Source organism: Phacochoerus africanus, chromosome 7, assembly GCF_016906955.1.
Source record: "Phacochoerus africanus isolate WHEZ1 chromosome 7, ROS_Pafr_v1, whole genome shotgun sequence".
NCBI lineage: Eukaryota > Metazoa > Chordata > Mammalia > Artiodactyla > Suidae > Phacochoerus > Phacochoerus africanus.
Window position 1 is genome coordinate 73,501,692 of NC_062550.1, and position 18,215 is coordinate 73,519,906.

The following is an 18,215-nucleotide window of genomic DNA, read 5'->3' on the forward strand; positions in this document are numbered from 1 at the left end:
GCCTACACCAGAGCCACAGCAACGCAGGATCTGAGCCGTGTCTACGGCCTACACCACAACTCACAGCAACGCCAGATCCTTAACCCCTGAGCAAGGGCAGGTATTGAACCTACAACCTCATGGTTCCTAGTCAGATTCATTAACCACTGAGCCACGACGGGAACTCCTATTTTGTTATTTATAGCTGAGTGGTATCATGAACATGTCCCACATCTTAATCCATTCATCTGTTGGTGGACATTGAGGTTGTTTCCATGTCTTGGCTATTGTGAATAGTGTCCCAGTGAGCATGGGGGTGCATGTATCTTTTTGAAAGAAAGTCTTGTCCAGATACATGCCCAGGAGTGGGATTGCTGGATCGTATGGTAGTTCTATATTTAGTTTTCTGAGGTACCTCCATATTGTTTTCCATAGTGATTGTACCAATTTACATTAATAATTAATGATGTTGAGCATTTTTTCATGTGCCTCTTGACCATCTGTATGTCTTCGTAAAAGAAATGTTTAGGTCTCCTGCCCATTTTTCAATTGGGTAGTTTTGTTTTTTTGTTTTGTTTAGTTTGCTGTTGAGTTGTATGAGTTGTTTGGGAATTTTGGAGATTAAGTCCTTGTCGGTTGCATCATTTACAACTATTTTCTCCCATTTCATAGGTTGTCTTTTTGTTTTTTTTATGGCTTCCTTTGCTGTGCAAAAAGCTTGTCACTTTGATTAGGTCTTGTTGGTTCTAGTTTCATTGATTTACATGCAGCTGTCCAGTTTTTCCAGCACCACTTGCTGAAGAGACTGTGGATTTTGCTTTTTAATGTAGTATTTCCATACAAATTTTAAATAAACTTTGGCAGGAAACTTTAAAGGGTTCTGAGCAGATGTGTTTTTCCCCCTCCCATTCATAGGTATTGCCTCTTGATTCTCAAGGGAGTCCCTCCATTCCCGCCTTCATCATTTCTTCATTCTAAAACCCGTAGTGTGTTTGATCTAATTTAGTCAATGCTGCATTTTGTAGTATATTCTGCTTTGGAATTTTGCATAATATATTTCCAGTACTAGATTTTAATTCCCCAAGATGGTAACTAGCTTTTTGTTGTTGTTTTTGGCCATGTGAGTAGCAGCTTGCTGTGGGATCTCAGTTCCGAGACCAGGGATTGAACCTGAGCTGTAGCAGTGAATGTGCTGAGTCCTGACCACTACACCACCAGCGGACTTACATTGGGTTTTATTTATTTATTTATTTATTTTCAATAGGATTGTGCAATTTTCAATGGAATTTTTATTTGGCTGTTATTTGAGTTTAAGTATAATTGGCATACACTTTCCCCTTACTTTAAGTATAGCATGATTCTACATCTATATACCTAGCAAATTGATCACCACTGTAAGTTAATTTTTTTCTTCTGTTGAGAGCAACTTTTTTTTTTCTTTTTGCATTTTAGGGCTGCATCCACAGCATATGGAGGTTCTCAGGCTACAGGGTGAATTGTAGCCGCTTGCCTACACCACAGATCACAGCAATGCTGGATCCTCACCCCACTGAACAAGGCCAGGGATCAAACCCACATCCTCATGGATCCTAGTTGGGTTCGTTAACCGCTGAGCCATGAGGGAAGTCCCTAGCCAGTGTATATTTTTAAAAATCTAAGCAAACACTCTCCTTAATGGGGGAACACTAAAAGGGTTTCCTTTTAAAGTCAGGAAGAAATCAGAGATCCTCTGTCATTGTTTCTATTCTTTATTATATTGTTTTATAGGGATTCCGCTCTACATTGGAAAGTAATATACTCACTCAATTTAGGGAATGCATCTGACACCCCAAGAAGTCATTGTAACTAAGAGTAATTAAGGCAGGTAGCTGGGTTTATCATCATTATAGATATCAGTGTGAGTTATCTTTCAAAAGGAAGCATGTCCCCATAGCAGTGAGAATTGCCAACATTGAGAGGAGCCAAGGCTGACTCCAGTAGTACCAGTGAGTACACAGGAGGAGCCTGGCCTGGGGAGGGGCAGGGCCACCTGCGTGTGGTGCACCTTCGCCCTATAGGGAATGTTCTTGGGAACCGGGACTGACAGGCACTGTCTCTTCTCTCTGTTGCTCTGTCCAGGGCACTGGTACCTCCAGGGAGGGAGCTCTTAGAAGTATTTGGTGCCCAGATTTTTGTGTCTGACACCCAGGGGTCACCCCTTGATCACCTGGCTCTGGTGATCAGAGAGAGAGACCGGGTGACTGGAGAGATGGTTGTGGGCAGGCAGAGACAGTCCCTGCCATCTTGCAGAGGAGGCCTTCGCTTGTTCTGGAACTTCAGCCTGAGGGCAGCCGGCAGCCTTAGGTTAGGCCTTTGGGGCTGCCCTCAGGGGGCACTGCAGGTCCCTGGCTCTAGTGGCCAGCGGGGCTCAGGCTCATAGTCCCTCACCATTTATTTTGCAAACTTTAAAGGAAAGCCTTCAGTCATCCTGAACCTTCAAGCTGCCATCTCCCCTGTGGGCCACTGACAGGTGTCAGCACACCCTCCACTTCCAGGCTTTACTAAAGTAGATCTGGGCTGTGTGGACAGCTCAGAGATTTGAGAGGTCAGCTCCCACACAAGGACACTCCTTCCAGGCCATGCATAGAAACTAACACAGTCCAGCAACGTGAAAGAAGAGATTAAAACCTCAGAAAAAAACCTTAATGAGGCATAAGAGCTGACCTGGGGTGGGGTGGAGCATGGATGAGCACAGTGAGAACTTCCACAGAGAGAAGGAAAATGTTAAAAAGTGCCAAATACATTTTTCAGAGCTGAAGAATATGATAACTGAACTTTGCTTCGGGAGGTTCAAACCTTCCTCACCTTGTGGGGGCAAAATGGACATACAGATCAGGAACCCAGAGAGACCCACGCTAAGACTTATTGTCAAAAGTTCAAGGAGTTCCTGTCGTGGCACAGTGGTTAACGAATCCGACTAGGAACCACGAGGTTGCGGGTTCGGTCCCTGCCCTTGCTCAGTGGGTTAACGATCCGGCGTTGCCCTGAGCTGTGGTGTAGGTAGCAGACGTGGCTCGGATCCTGCATTGCTGTGGCTCTGGCGTAGGCCTGTGGCTACAGCTCCGATTCAACCCCTAGCCTGGGAACCTCCATATGCCGTGGGAGCGGCCCAAAGAAACAGCAAAAAGACAAAAAAAAAAAAAGTTCAAGACAAGGACAGAATATTAACTGCAAGGGAAGTTCCCCTTGTGGCTCAGCAGTAATGAACCCGAGTAGTATCCATAAGGACATGGGTTTGATTTCTGGCCTCGTTCAGTGGGTTAAGGATCTGGCAATGGCATGAGCTGTGGTGTAGATGGCAGACGTAGCTCGGATCTGAGCATTGCTATGGCTGTGGCATAGGCTGGCAGCTACAGCTCCAATTCAGCCCCTAGCCTGGGAACTTCCATATGCTGCAGGTGCACCCCTAAAAAGAAAAAAGGGAAAAAAGCAGCAAGAGAAAACAATTTGTTGCATATAAGAGAAAGCCATGAGTCCCTGCCTACCCCTCAATAAGACTATGAGCAGATTTTTTATTTTATTTTATTTGTGTCTTAGGGCCGCACCTGCAGCATACGAAAGTTCCCAGGCTAGGGGTCAGATTGGAGCTGTACATGCCAGCTCACACTATTGCCACAGCAATGCCAGATCCAAGCCGCATCTATGACCTACATCACAGCTGACAGCAGTGCCAGATCCTTTAATCCACTGAGTGAGGTCAGGGATTGAACCTGTATCCTCATGGATACTCGTAGGGTTCATTATCACTGAGCCTTAATGGGAATTCCCAATGAGTGGATTTTTTTAGCAAAACTTCAGGCCAGTTTGGAAAAAATATAACCATAATGGAAAAAATAAACATCATTAAAAAAACTTTCAGGACAGAATGTAGTCAAAGTGCTGCAAGAAAAAACTTGTAACCAAGAATTTGTATGCTGTAAGGTCATTCGGATTGGAGATACGATGAGCTTCCAGATAAGCAAAAGCACCACTTGTAGTAGATTAAAGGAATTTTGTTAAGCTATAAAGAAAGGACTCTAGGGGTTCCTGCCCTAGGGTCAGGATTAAGAACCTGACTGCAGCAGTTCAGCTTGCTTAGGAAGCACAGGTTAGATCCCCAGCCCAGTGGAGGGGGTTAAAGGATACGGTATTGCGCTTCTGTGGCTCAGATTCAGTTTCTGGCCTGGAACTTCCATATACTGTGGTTGCAGCTATAAAAAAAAGAAAGGCTTTTAGTAACTCATATGAAAGGCTGAATCTCACTGGAAATGTAAGTATATAATAAAGGTAGTAGATTAAATTTCTTATGAAGCCAGTATGGTTAATAGACAAAAGTAGTAACAGCAACAGCAACTGTGATTACAACAATTAAGGGGGGCATACGCAAGATAAAATATAAAGCATGACATCAAAAATATAAAACTTGGGAGTGGCGAGTAAAAATGTTGAACTTAGAAGATGAGAATGTATACACACACAAGGAAATATTATTCCGCCATAAAGAGAAGTAATATAATTTGCAAAACATGGGATAGACCTAGAGTTTATCATACTAAGTGAGGTAAATCAGAAAGATGGAGTTCCTGTTGTAACGCAGCAGGTTAAGAACCCGACTGGTATCCATGAGGATGTGGGTTCAATCCCTGGCCTTGCTCAGTGGGTTAAGGGTCTGGCGTTGCTGTGAGCTGTGGTGTAGGTCGCAGGAGCAGCTCAGATCCCCCATTGCTGTGGCTGTGGCGTAGGCTGGCGGCTGCAGTTCTAATTCGACCCTGATCAGGGAACTTCATATACCAAAGGCTTGGCACTAAAGGAAAAAAAAGGAGAAAGGCAAATATCATATCACTTATATATGGAATCTAAAGAAATATGATACCAACAAACTTTTTTAGTGAACAGATACACTCACAGAAAACAGTCAACACAAAGGGGAAATTGTGAAGTGGGATAAATTAGGAGTTTGGGATTAGCATATATACAGCCCTAATTCCTCTAGAGCATGGGGAACTATATTCAGTATCTTGTAATAAACCTATGAGGGAAAAGAATTTGAAAAAAAAAATACATGTATACATATATGTAAAACTGAATCACTTTACACCTAAAACTAATACAACATTGTAAAAGCAACTGTACTTCAATTAAAATTAAGTAACTTTATCAGATAAGAAAATAAAAGCACCCATGAATACAGGAGTTGAGCAATGTGACCAGTTCAGTGACTGGCCAGAAATAGACCTGGTTTCTCAGAAACATGCCACCAGCACCACTGCCTCCTCACCAACTGAAGGCCAGGATCTTTTGAAGAAAACGTAGGTGATTAAAATGTCAAGACAGGAGTTACCATTGTGGCGCATTGGAAACGAATCCAAGTAGGAACCATGAGGTTGTGGGTTCAATCCCTGGCCTTGCTCAGTGGGTTAAGGATCTGGCGTTGCTGTGAGCTGTGTAAGTCATAAATGCAGCTTGGATCTGGCTTTGCTATGGCTGTGGTGTAGGCCGGCAGCTTTAGCTCTGATTTGACCCCTAGCCTGGGAACCTCCATATGCCACGAGTGTGGCTCTAAAAAGTTGTTTAAAAAAAAAAAAATTAAATGAAGTAAAATGTCAAGACAGAAGCAATTCTCCCAGTCAGATAGAAATCCAACGACCCATAGGAAAAAAAGGATAGGCAGGGTATTCACAGAGGTGGAGAGTCAGCGTGAAAACATGTTCAGTGTCACTCCCATCAGGAAAATGCAGACAAAAACATCACATATAGCAGTTTGGGGAAAAAATGCAAAAATTTAAAAAAATTTTACCTTTGAAGTCAGTGTACAGTATTTAGATCACTTTTGAAGGGGTAGCTGTAAAATCTTTAATGGCATTGAAAGCGTGATCAAGTCAAGGTATATCTGCTCTTGGAGTTTTCATGTGGCTCAGTGGGTCAGGGTTTCTGTGTTATTACTGCTGTGGCTCAGGTCACTGCTGTGGTGCAGGTTCAATCCCTGGCCCAGGAACTTAGCCATGCTGAGAGGCAAAGGGGGAAAAAAAGGTATATCTGCCCTCATCTGGTGAGTCCACTGCTTGTACCCCTGTGCTTGCACCTGTGTCCAAGAAGGTGTGTTGAGAGAACTGTTGTGACAGCACTGTTCCCAGGACACAAAGAATTGCAGTCAACCAGAAAAATGGGTTATTAAGTTTGAAATAATTAATAATATGTTAATGAGGCCATGATAAAATCTGTTACATGGATATTCATTTACTTTTACTCTTCTTTAAATTAATAACTTGAAATTATTCTAGTTCTTAAAAAAAACAATTTCAGAAGTGGTTGATAGCAGAGTGTCTCTGATAAATTAAAGCAGAGATAGATTACTCTTAAATGTACAGGTTTATAAATAAATAATGTGGAGCAGAGTCCCTAAGTCAGCGGAAGCTTGACAGGCCCACTGTCTGCAGGGCTGTGTTATGCTCCCTCTGTGGACCTTCTCTGGTTTCTCGTTCCACCTGTGTCTTGCCTGCTGACAGCAGTGGAACGTCAAGTATGTTTCTTGTGGCTGTGGTTGGGAGCCAGAACACACCCTCTCTCCCTCCGGCTGCTCTCCCAGGCTCCCAGCACACCTCTTGCTGCTGGTAGGAGAACTTGAACTCCATGTGATTAATAGGAAATGGGTCTATAAATTTATCATTGCATCCATGGAATCACCCTAATAGTGCATGGCAAAAGAAGCAAACATCCTGCTAGTTAGTGATCTGTTTCTTCTTTCTCTCAAAATTATGAGCAAATACCTGAGTGTCTAGAGTCCTTAAAGCATGACCTGTGCTCTATGTTCATGTAGATCGAGCCAAGAGGAGGAAACTCCGGGAAGAGCGGGCCTGGCTGCTGGCTCAGGGGAAGACACTGCCGCCTGAGCTCTCCCACCTGGACCCTCCGTCGCCGCTTCGGGAAGAGAAGAGGACCAAGGACCCGTGAGTGCTGAGCCCCTGCGAGCCTTTCACTTGCATCCTTAGAACAGCCCTGGGCCGGGGGCAGTGCCCAGTGTCTTTGAGCTTCTTACTCTCCTGTCTGCTCCTCTGGATGATAGTTCCTTTTTTTTTTTTTTTTTTTAGGGCTGCATGCAAAGCATTTGGAGGTTCCCAGGCTAGGGGTTGAATTGGAGTTGCAGCTGCCAGCCTACACCACAGCCACAGCAATGTGGGATCCGAGCCAGGTCTTCAGCCTACTCGGCTCATGGCAACACCAGATCCCCAACCCACTGAGTGAGGCCAGGGATAGAACCCACATCCTCATGGATACTAGTCAGATTCAGTTCTGCTGTGCCACAGTGGGAACTCCTGGGTGGTTACTCTTTACATCACAGAAGTACTCATTAGGGTAAGATAAAATACGGGAAAGAATGTCCTATTAAATAAAATTATAGAACCATTAACTTTATAGATAAGAAAAATGATTTTCCCTCTTTTACTAAAGTATACTAGCCCTTCTCTTCACAGTTATTTTTCTAGTGTTTTCAGTGTTAATAGACTCAACCTTAAAAAGAGATTGATTGGGACTGTTGCAAATCTTGGTGTCCGTTGCATCAGAGACCTGAGTAGAGAAGGGGGTCTTGGTTGCTATTGATTCCCTTCTTTTCTGATTTACAGCTTTGAGCTGGACGACGACTTCACTGCCATGTACAAAGGTCAGTCCTTGCTCACCCCCCGTGCTCTGCTGAGCATGTTGCCACATGAGGGTTGACTGTCTCCTTTTTGGCCCTCAGTTCTGGATGTGGTTAAGGCTCACAAGGATTCCTGGCCCTTTTTGGAACCTGTGGATGAATCGTATGCCCCTAACTATTACCAGATTATTAAGGTGAGTGCGTTATTGGTGATTTGCTGTGTTACTGTCCTTGTAACTCCTTCAAGGGAGGGGGCTGCTGGATACACACCGAGCTTTTGAGTAACTCTTAGCAGCATGACTGTCTGCCCCACATGGAAACTTGAAGACGCTGCCGTCTCTGGCATGTTCTCATTAAATGTGTCCGATTTTAGGAGTTCCTGTCATGGTGCAGTGGCAACGAATCCGACTAGGAACCATGAGGTTGTGGGTTTGATCCCTGGCCTCGCTCAGTGGGTTAAGGATCCAGCGTTGCCGTGAGCTGTGGTGTAGGTCGCAGACGCAGCCTGGATCTGATGTTGCTGTGGCTGTGGCGTAGGCTGGCGGCAACAGCTCCAATTAGACCCCTTGCCTGGGAAGCTCCATATGCTGCAAGTGCAGCTCTAAAAAGCAAAAAAAAAAAAAAGTGTCCGATTTTAGGTCCCCATGGACATTTCAAGCATGGAAAAGAAACTGAACGGAGGTTTATACTGCACCAAGGAGGAGTTTGTCAGTGACATGAAGACCATGTTCAGGAATTGTCGCAAATACAACGGGGAAAGCAGTGGTGAGTGGCGGGGGGTCTGCTCTAAATCTATACTTGCTGGTCGCGTTAGGACCGAGAATAAAATTGCCGTTTCTTTGAGAAATGCCCCTTTTGGTGGGTCACACCTTTCTTTAGGACCACAAGGAAAGTGTCTGTGAAAGCTTTAGGTTTTGTCGCCTGCCCTGTTCCACCTGACCAGAGGGTGTGGCCAGCTAGCCCCACTTCTTGTCCCCCTCAACCAGCTCAGGTCTGGTTGTCCTGTGCCCCTGCCTTGTGAGTCACCCAGAATCGAAGCTCGTGTGGCTCCAGGTGTGCAAATGTGGAGGCACTTAAGCATTGATTCAAAATGACCTTGTGTTTCATTAGAAAAATTGAACAGTGGTACTTAATCTACTTCCACAGTTTAGCCTTAAAGAATTAAAGTTTGACTCTGGCTCCTGGAGTCTCTCAGGACAGAAGTCACGTCCTCATCTTGGTCCCGAGGGAAGCACTGAGGCTGCCCTGCCCGCCTGCCCGCCGTGTGCCCAGGAAGAGGCTGCGGGGTCTGGCGAGCTCTTTCTCCTGCAGAATACACCAAGATGTCCGAGAACCTGGAGAGGTGCTTCCACCGGGCCATGCTCAAGCATTTTCCTGGTGAAGATGGGGACACAGACGAAGAGTTCTGGGTCAGAGAGGACGAGAAGCGGGAGAAGAGGCGCAGTCGGGCAGCACGTGGAGGCGGGAGCCACGTGTGCACACGCTCCAGGGACACTGAGGGGCCCAGCCGGAGACAGCAGCCCGCAGAGAACGGAGGGAAGTCACTGCCACCTGGGCGCCGAGCTTCCTCCTCTGGGGATGGTCGAGGTGGTGGCCCCTCGCAGCCCCCTCGTGAGGCGGGTACCTCCAATGGCCGTGGCTTGCCGGGAGCCCTGCGTTACAGTGGCGCGCCTAGCCAGACGCCCCTTTCAAACCAGATGGTGAGAAGCAGCTTGTTCGTGTTTCTCAGGATTGGCGATGGGGGCGGGGTTTGTCGAGAATCCTTCTCAGTTGGCTCTTTTTCCAGAGTAGCTTTTCTGTATGTGGATGCTTTTATCTCCCCCATCTGTTCTTTCTTTATTCTTAATTTTAAATTCCCTTTTTTCTTAATTATTTGAAGCATACATTCTCGATGTGGGCAAAAATTTGAATTAAAAAACTCACTCCTGGAGTTTAAGCTGTGGTGCAGTGAGATCAGCAGCATTGGGATGCAGGTTTGATCCCCAGCACAGTGGGTGAAGGATCTGGCGTTGCTGCGGCTGTGGCACAGGTTGCATCTGCAGCTCGAGTCCAATCCCTGACCTGGGAACTCAATATGCCTCAGGGCAGCCAAAATAGAAAAAAAGAGACAGTTCTTTTTAAGTAAAGGGCACAGACGTACCTATAGCACATAGATTAACATTTCCCAGTGGGTGCAGTTGGGGAAAAAACTGGTGGTTAAAGCTCTGTGGAGGCAATGACGGGAAACACAAGTGCAGCCTTGTCACCTGAGAAGCACCTGCTCTGGGTCCTGCTGTGGATGCTGTTTCAGCAGTTCGTTCATCTTCAGGATGTGAAGGGTGTGCTTTCTCAAACTCTTTGCCTTTTCCCAACACCCTCTAGAGGCCCTCGGTGCAGGGACCGTTCTGTCCCCCCCGAGGGTCAGATCCTGCGGCTGTGCATCTCCATGCTGGACCCCCTGAGCCGCGCCCCGGAGGACCTGGACAGCAGCGGCCTTTAGCAATGCAGGTGAGTACTCTGCTCAGAGTGCAGGTGAGAGACGTCAGCTTCAGAAGCAGTCTGCCAGGTGAATTGAATTCCTCATTCCCACATCTTCTCTTCTTCCATCACCAGCCTCCAGCTGGAATGAACCACCACCACGGGCCCGGCCGAGGCGCCCCTGCTGAGGAGCCAGTGGGCGGGGGCCTGGCTCACCTTGCTGATGTGGGTTCATGTCCTGGATCCTTGCAGCTCGGGCAGATGAGCAGCCCCAGTCCGGATGGACACGTGTTCCCCCCTACCCACTTCCAGCCAGCGTTTATTCCTCCCAGGCTCAGTGGGGCTCCGGCCCGACCTCCAGACTTTCCTGAGAGCTCAGAAATCTCTCCCAGCCATGTGTACCGGCCCTACAAGTACCTGAACCGAGTACACCCTGCGGTCTGGAATGGGAACCACGGTGCTGCCAACTCAGGACCCTTGGGGCCAGACGAGAAGACCCCCATGGGGCCAGGACCCTCACACCAGCCTCGCACGTTGGGTCCCGTGATGGATTCCCGGGTGCTGAGGCCACCCCTCCCCCCACACCCATGGACTGAACAATCAGGCTTTCTACCTCACGGAGTTCCTTCTCCCGGATACATGCGACCACCCTGTAAATCTGGTGGACATCGATTACAGCCACCTCCAGGCCCAGCGGCAGGGTCTCTGTTCGGAGCGCCGGCCCAGGCCCTGCGGGGGGTGCCGAGTGGAGACTCCATGATGGACAGCCCGGAGATGATCGCCATGCAGCAGCTCTCCTCCCGCGTGGGCCCACCAGGTGCGCCCTATCCCCCAGCAAGCCCGCCCCGTCCCCCACCTGCCAGGCCGTTTCCCACAGGTAGCTCCCCTGGGGAGCCCCAGGAGAATGCAAGACGGCTATGAAACTCCAGAGCCTGAGAATGGCCAAGAGGCTTCCCGCCATCACTTTCATTTGGCCCCTTAGCTCTGAGCTATTAATTCATCAGTCGTCTTTTTACAGCCACTATCAAAATGTAGACCGGCCTCCAGCCACTTTTTCTTGCATTTCTCGCGGTTGAGCCCATCGTGGTCCGGGAGGACCTCTGTGGTGATCATGGCTGCACGGGTGTAGTGCTGAATGCGCCAGGTGCTCTTTGAGACGTCGTCACACTAACTCATTTCATTCTCAGAACAAGCTTTTGCAGGAGCAGTTACTACTGTCCTCATTTATACAGAGGAAAACGCAAGGCACAAAAATGGCAGGTTATTTGCCTTCATCTGGCTCTGAAGTGGGGGCTGAGGTTTGAACCAGACATACTAGATCCATCCTCTGGGTCCTCAGCCCTCACCATCCAGCCACACCTAGTCGTATCTTGTCAGCATCCAATGTGAAATGCATTTTCAGTGTTTCACTTAGGGCCCAGTTCTTCTGTCCGGTGCACGTCCAGTCTACTGAGAAAGAAGGGTAGTGAGATCTGGCAAATCTCGCAAGAATGTCTTAAAGGGCCAGCCAGGAGAGTAAACCTAAAACCACAGGACAGATGCGCTACAGCTCCTTTGTGGTTAGCGCTTGTTTCTGGGTCAGACGTTTTGGCCTGTGTTGCATGGGGCAGGGAGTTGGGGGAGGCGCATGCACGCGGACCTAGCATGATACGATGATGATTCCGCATAAAGTTTATGGTGGGCCTCTTAGTATTTCTTTTGAGGAAAAGTTCCCATCTATGAACACCAGCCCTAGTGAATTTTCCAATGATTTCAGGTGTGTCTGAAACTCAGCGCTTTAGAGGAAGAACCTGGGATAGAGCCTCCAGTAGTCTGCCTGGTAGTTGCCATGTTTTATGTTGATTGAATAATGAAAAGTGCATCTTTTCATTTTCATTGTGTAGCTTGTACTTTTGATTTTGAAAACCAGCCAGTAGCCTGAGAACTTTAGAGTCCTTAGGAATTCCTCATCTTGTCCTTACATTGACTGACCATAGTCACATTTTGACCACACCCAAGCAACAACTCTGTACCACCTGAGAGAACAGAACGATGAGACCATGTTTATGGGTAAACACAACAGTGAGGTAAAAAAGTTCCAGGTTAACATACTGAAGACACAGAAGATGAATGTTTCCTCTCATTTAGCAGATACTGACTGAGCCCCATGTTGTGCAAGTACTGAGCATGTGGTAGCGAACAGAACCAAGTCCCCACTCCCTTGGGCGGGTGTCCTGTCGGCAGAGGTCAGGGACCGGCCTTCCCAGTTTCCTTGTGCCCTGGTCCTGCTCACTGAGTCAGGCCAGCGCTTCTCAAGCCAGCTTGCAGCCATGCCCTCCCACCCTGTGTCATAGGCACCTCCTGAAGTCTGGAGTGTGGGTCACACCCTTGCTCGTCCAGCTCTGCATAGACCTCACACTTGGTCTGGGACAGGGTGTCAATACCATGGTCCCATAACCACATCATTAGACCATCTGTTGTGTGCCACCATTTCCGCTCCTGAGTTGTGCTTTTCTCCCCGTCTCTCTTGCAGCAGATCCCGTGCCCGGGCTCGAGGAGAAAGCAGCAGGCGTTGGTGCTTCAGAGGGGATGTTCCTCAAGCAGCTACCTCACCCCACACCCACCCTGCAGACTGACTGTGCCAGGCGGAGCTCACCGCAGGGCCGGGACCTGGAGGCCCCAGAGCACAGGAGTGAGCCCTCAGAACCTGGAGACGGCTGTAAAGCCAGTGTGGGCAGAACCGCCTGGCCCTCAGGGGGCAGCTTCGCCAGCCCAGTCGCCCAGGGATGCACCCTGGCAGACCGGGGGGTGCTGTCTGAAAATGGAGTGAGGGTGGAAGCTGACGGCCAGAGCCGAGCGCTGCAGGAGGCTGTGCTGCCCACGGAGCCTGCCTGCACCCCCCTGTATGTGCCCGGCCTGGAGTACCCCAGCTCGACTGCACGGTACCACCTGGGCCCAGGCCTGCCAGCAGTGGGCCCCGTGATGGGCGGCAAGCCCCCGGCCCCGCACCCTCAGCCTTTCCCCCCACGGGCGTTCCAGGCTCCCGACCCTCATTCTGGAGTCTTCCCCCGATACCGCCCCCCCCAGGGCATGCGGTATCCCTACCAGCACCCCCCGCAGCCGTCCTACCCCCACTATCAGCGGACTCCCTATTACCCGTGTCCGCAAGGCTTCTCGGACTGGCCGAGACACGTCCCCCCGCCGGGAAGCCCGGGCGGGCCCCCGCCAGCCCAGCCTGCCCCCGCCAGGCCCCTCTTCGACAAGAGCGCCGTGGCCGGGCTGCGCGGCTGCGAGGCCCTGGGCGCCGCACTGACCTCCCCGACGCGGGCGGACACCGTGGCGGCCAAGAGCGCGGACGGCCAGAACCCCGGCACAGAGGAGAAGCAGGACGAGTCTGCCGAGAGGCCGGAGAGTCCCAAAGAGTTCCTAGACCTGGACAACCACACCGCGGCTACCAAGCGGCAGAGCTCCTTGTCAGCCGAGTACCTGTACAGGACGCCCCCGGCTCCCCTGAGCTCAGGGATGGGCTTCGGTCCAGCTGCCTTCCCCCCGCACGGCGTTGTGCTGCCGCCCGGGCCGGCTTACCCACCTCAGCGGCCGGCCAGTCACTTCCAGCCCAGGGCCTTCTCCTCCCCCGCGGCGGCTCCCCCACCGCTCCGCCCAGGGGTGGCCCAGCCCAACGGCCTGTCCCCAGAGTGCCCCCTCTACCGCTGCCCGGAAGAAGGCCTGGGCCACTTTCAGGCTGTGATGATGGAACACGTGGGCACTGGGAGTGGATCGAGGGCGCCTTTCCAGGAGGCGTACAGACCAGCAGGGTAAGGCTGCGGCAGAGCGCCCTCCTCTCATGTCGGTGCTCCGGTGAGGAATGGCCTGGGGGTAGAGGCAGGCGGCAGTGCGGGCTCAGGAAGGTGCGCGCTCGTTGGTGCTGGGGACACTGGGAACACACGAGCTCTGGCATCCAGTTGTGTCTGGCATTTGCCCTCACGAATGGGAAATGGCATCTAAGTGACTGGTTAGATTTTGGGCACTTCGATGGAACTCGGGCAGATGCTCCCAGCAGAGTGAAGTGGTCTCAGCAGACCCAGGGGTGAATGATCACAGCTGGGCTCCCAGGCCTGCTCCTTGGCCTAATATTGAACAAAAAACGCTCCAGAATTAGAAAATGTCTGCTGCTGTCCCCACCAGCATTCTAATAGTCATATTTTGACACCCAGTGATATGTGATCCAGGAAGTTTTCAAATCAAAGTTACAGAATTCTACTCTTAAAACCAGTACCATCCAACATGAGAACCCAAGCGCCATCCCCAGTGCCAGCCTCAGAAGGCCTTTGCTCAGGGCCCTCTCCTCCAGTTGGTGCTTGGCTGTTTTGTGGATGCGTTTTTGCCCTTGATTCTAAGTCACTGGGAAGTAAGCTGCAGTCGGTGTTTGTCTCCTGAGGAGGCAGCGGTGCAGCTCGGTTTGATTTCTCCGCTTTTTCCTTGAGTGCCCTGATGGCAGAGGTTTTTGGTTTTATTTTGGGTTTTCCCCACCTAGGGTCCATTCAAGGTTCACGGACTTTTGGTGCCTGTGTCTGTCTAGTCTCTTGATTTACAAGCTTGGTTTTACTTTCTCTGTTTTTTCAAGACTCAAGGCCAGTTCACTCCAAAGAGTGCCGCCTACTCTGGACTCTCATTGCTCCCGAATGTTAAGGGTCAGGAACACCGAGCAGGTGGTGTGAGGCACAACTTGTCCATCGCACATCTGGGTAGTTAAGGCAGTAACTGCGTGTAGTTTTCACCATTAAGTGTTTTTCTTTGTGGTGAACGTGTCTTCTACTGATTGCTAACCACTCGTTCCTTCTGGCTCTAGAGTGCAGACGCACCCGGTCCAGCCCCAGCCCTCGTTCCCAAAGACACCAGCAGCCGCGACAATGCAGGAGGAGCTGCCACCGCAGAAGCCCCCAACGCTTCCTCTTGATCAGGTCGGACTTTTCAGAAATCAGAGCTTTGCTTGTGCTTCCAGGGGCAGGAAGTGAGCTCGTGAGTTCACGGCTGCTGATGCAGGACCTTTCTCTGGAGGCCAGATGACCAGGCAGCAAGGATGCAGGCCTCAGAGGTGGTTTCCCTTCTGTCTCCACAAGGCGGGTCCTTCTTTCCTGTTGTCTTGGTACTGGCTGTTCAGGGATCTTCCAAGCCCCCTTTTCCCAAACTAGCTGTCCACATTGCTTTGGATGTCATCTCTTGTCGGTGTGACCCTCCTCAGCAACTTCCCACAAGGTGCTGGTCCAGCGTCAGGTTTTAACACTGGTACTGCTTCCTTGTGGGACACTGAGCAGAGAGCACTCCTCTCACCCCTCCGCAACTTGATGGGCACCCCCGTCACTGCTGGCAGCTGGGCTGCAGTTGGTTCCCCCGCCCCCAGGACTAGTTGAGGAAGCAGATCAGGCCATATTCCCAGATGGAGGAGCACGTGTGCAGTGCTTCTGCTTGATGGTTTTTAACAATTACCATGTGTTAATTTTGTTTTAATTTTGCTTCTCTCAGAGCTAGTCCATGGAGGAAACAACCCCAAGGAAACCGAAAGCTGTACAAGATGATCGTGGAGAACTAGGGTACCACCCCGCCTGCCTCCCCGTCACCGGCACCGGCACCGCCTCGCGGCCGGAGTCTGGATGCCCCTCCTCCCTGAGGCGCCGCTCGCCAGGTCCTGGGCGAGAGTGGAGAGCAGAGGGGCTGGACTCTGGCTTTTCCAGACCCCGAGACTCTTGCTCAGGGGAGATCGTCCTGAACTTGGGGGGGTGCTGGTGAGCTGTCACGGGCAGCTATGCTCAGGTATACGTTGGGGAAGGGACTACTCATTGTCTTGATGTGTTTGGAGCTGGGTCCAGTTTACAGAGTTTTTCCTGTTGCCTTTTAAGATTTCGCTTTTTGGTGGTGAATGTATTGTACATACAGGGGCAGGTGGGGGTGGAGTCTGGCCTGCGGGCACACAGCCCTGCGCAACCCTCCGCTGTTGACAGCCCTGTCCCGCTCACCCTCGGGCGGGGGGGGGGGGGGGGGGGGGGGGGGGGGGGGCTGGATGTGAGGGCAGGCTCCTCCCCTCCAGCTGTGGGGGAGGGGGAGGGGCAGCTGCAGCACCTCTTGCCCTGTCCGGGACCGCATTGCTCTTCCTGCTGGGCCAGCTGCCGTACCAGGTAGTTGTACACCAAGATCAGGAGCTGGGGTCCCATGAGAAGGTCAGGGGCCGGGTCCCCATCACACACAGCTTCCTGGCACCAATCAGTTTGTGGACATGACTACTCAGGTTTGTATATGTTTAGTATCAATAAAGAAACTGCACAGTTTTGAATAGGAAAAATGTATTCTAATAGATTTTGAGCTTGAATTTAGGAATATTTCAGTATATATAGTTTTATTCATTTTATGTGAATCATAGTACAAATATGTCATGGTGATTTAAAGTAGCTATCAGGAACAAGTTCTTGGAAATCACTTGTCTGTGATAGGAAACAGTTTTACAGTATTAAATCACTTTGTTACAGTTTAGAAGAGAACTACAGTGGATCCCCATTCAGCACTCTGATTTTAGCTGAGGTGCCACCAACCTTAGGGCTCTTATGTTTTAAACTTTTGAATGTCCCACAAAGGAAAAAAGAGAGAAACAATTAAGGAAGATGCCCTGAAATTAAAGGGTTGTTTTTTTTTTAATGGCATATTTTTAAGCCTGCTCTTAGGATAGTAGAAAAGCTTCCGTAAAACAGTGGTGGACCTGTGCTTGTTTCCTCTAAATTCAGCTGTGTGAGGAGCCAAGAGAACCTTCCCCTCCAGTTCCCACATCCTTGGTGGAGCTGGAATACACATGGGCTCCAGCTCTAAACTGGAGGATGCTGCCCCCTGGGCGCAAATGGCTATGCAGGGTTGAGGGCTAGGAACACAGAAACACAAATTTTTCTCTTCAACTTGAAATTTGGTGTGCTTTGAAGTGAATGAGTTTGGGGGTGGTGTTCTCCTGCAAGCCTAGTTCAGAGACCAGGAAAGGGCTCTAGGCAGTCTGGGTCAGCCTTTGAGCTAGGGGGCTGGGGGAGGGAGCGAGGTCCAGCCTTGGCTCCCCCCCCAGCCCCCACCCCACACCTGCAGGGCAAAGTCACCGAGTGAAGCACAGAGTTAAGTCCTGCAGGGTCCCAGCCCTGGGCAGGTATGTCCCCACTGTCCCCAAGCAGGGCCTCTGCAGGTGCAAATGCACAAGGCAGCCAGGTGTGAGGGGGTCTGTGAGGGGCCTTCTTGGGACCCCTGCCACCTGTCAGGTGCCCAGGAGGACAGACAAGTCCAAGGCTCACCTGATTACATTAGCAACTTTCCCCCAGACCCAGAGACAGAAGTAGAGCCTCTTTGGAAGGTCTCTGGTCTGAGTTTGTTTTTCCCCTCACATTCTTTTCATTTAAAAAGTAGCTGTTGAATAAAATTTGCTATTGTTGAACATATTGTTCACTATTGTTGAGGAAAAACTAGGACAAAATATGCAGGTCACTATTCATAAACTTTTCTTCCATACCCCCTTTTGAAGGCAAGTGACATCAAAGCCGATTTGTCTGGCTCACCTCATGGGAGACACTTGCACCCAGAGTCAGGGTGTCATTTCTCAGAGCCCCAGGCAACTGTCTCAACTGTCTCATGTTTGAAAACCTTAAGACCTTAGCTTGCCGGCCCACAGACCTTGGACACGTCCTTGGGGCTGAGCATTTGGGTCTCTGTTCCTCGGCTTCATCTGCTGTGTCATCATCACTTAGTTCCTATGGGTCCAGGAGCGGGCTGTGTGCATCCAGGACACCCGAGCATCACCTCTTAACTTTTCTTTTTGATGTAAGTTCCAGTCTATAGCTGCCCTGCTCTCCAGTCCTGGTTTAAAATCTCACAGGAAGCCCCCACCCCGCAGCTCCAAGGCAGGGGCCGTCCGTGTCCAAGTGCGCCTGGCTCGGCGCCCCATCCAGGCTCCCATGTAAGTCAGGGCCGAGTCCCCCGGCTGAGACCTGCCTCCTGCTTGAAGGGTTGCACTCCGTCCCTGGGATGCTGGGCCTTCCCTGCTCTTTGTCCGTCCCCTGTGAGGCCGGCATGAGCCTGTCCCCACTGTGCCTCACAGACCTTGGCTGAGCACTGGTTTCCCCCATCT

At 50.3% G+C, this 18,215-nt stretch overlaps 1 protein-coding gene across 4 annotated transcripts in view; it reads left to right on the forward strand.

Annotated features, from left to right (window-relative positions):
- LOC125131390 (cat eye syndrome critical region protein 2) overlaps positions 1-16,084 on the forward strand; it is a 121,543-nt gene extending 105,459 nt beyond the window's left edge. For 2 of the 4 annotated variants that reach the window (XM_047787923.1, XM_047787926.1), the window contains exons 9-18: positions 6,815-6,944; positions 7,620-7,657; positions 7,736-7,827; positions 8,272-8,398; positions 8,906-9,333; positions 9,995-10,120; positions 10,226-10,907; positions 12,603-13,884; positions 14,919-15,030; positions 15,593-16,084. In XM_047787923.1, coding sequence (XP_047643879.1) covers positions 6,815-6,944; positions 7,620-7,657; positions 7,736-7,827; positions 8,272-8,398; positions 8,906-9,333; positions 9,995-10,120; positions 10,226-10,907; positions 12,603-13,884; positions 14,919-15,030; positions 15,593-15,598 — 3,023 coding nt within the window. In that variant the 3' untranslated portion in view covers positions 15,599-16,084. The remainder of the gene's footprint in view (positions 1-6,814; positions 6,945-7,619; positions 7,658-7,735; positions 7,828-8,271; positions 8,399-8,905; positions 9,334-9,994; positions 10,121-10,225; positions 10,908-12,602; positions 13,885-14,918; positions 15,031-15,592) is intronic. The other 2 variants (XM_047787924.1, XM_047787925.1) reach the window with 2 other exon arrangements.
- Positions 16,085-18,215: the final 2,131 nt, after the last annotated feature.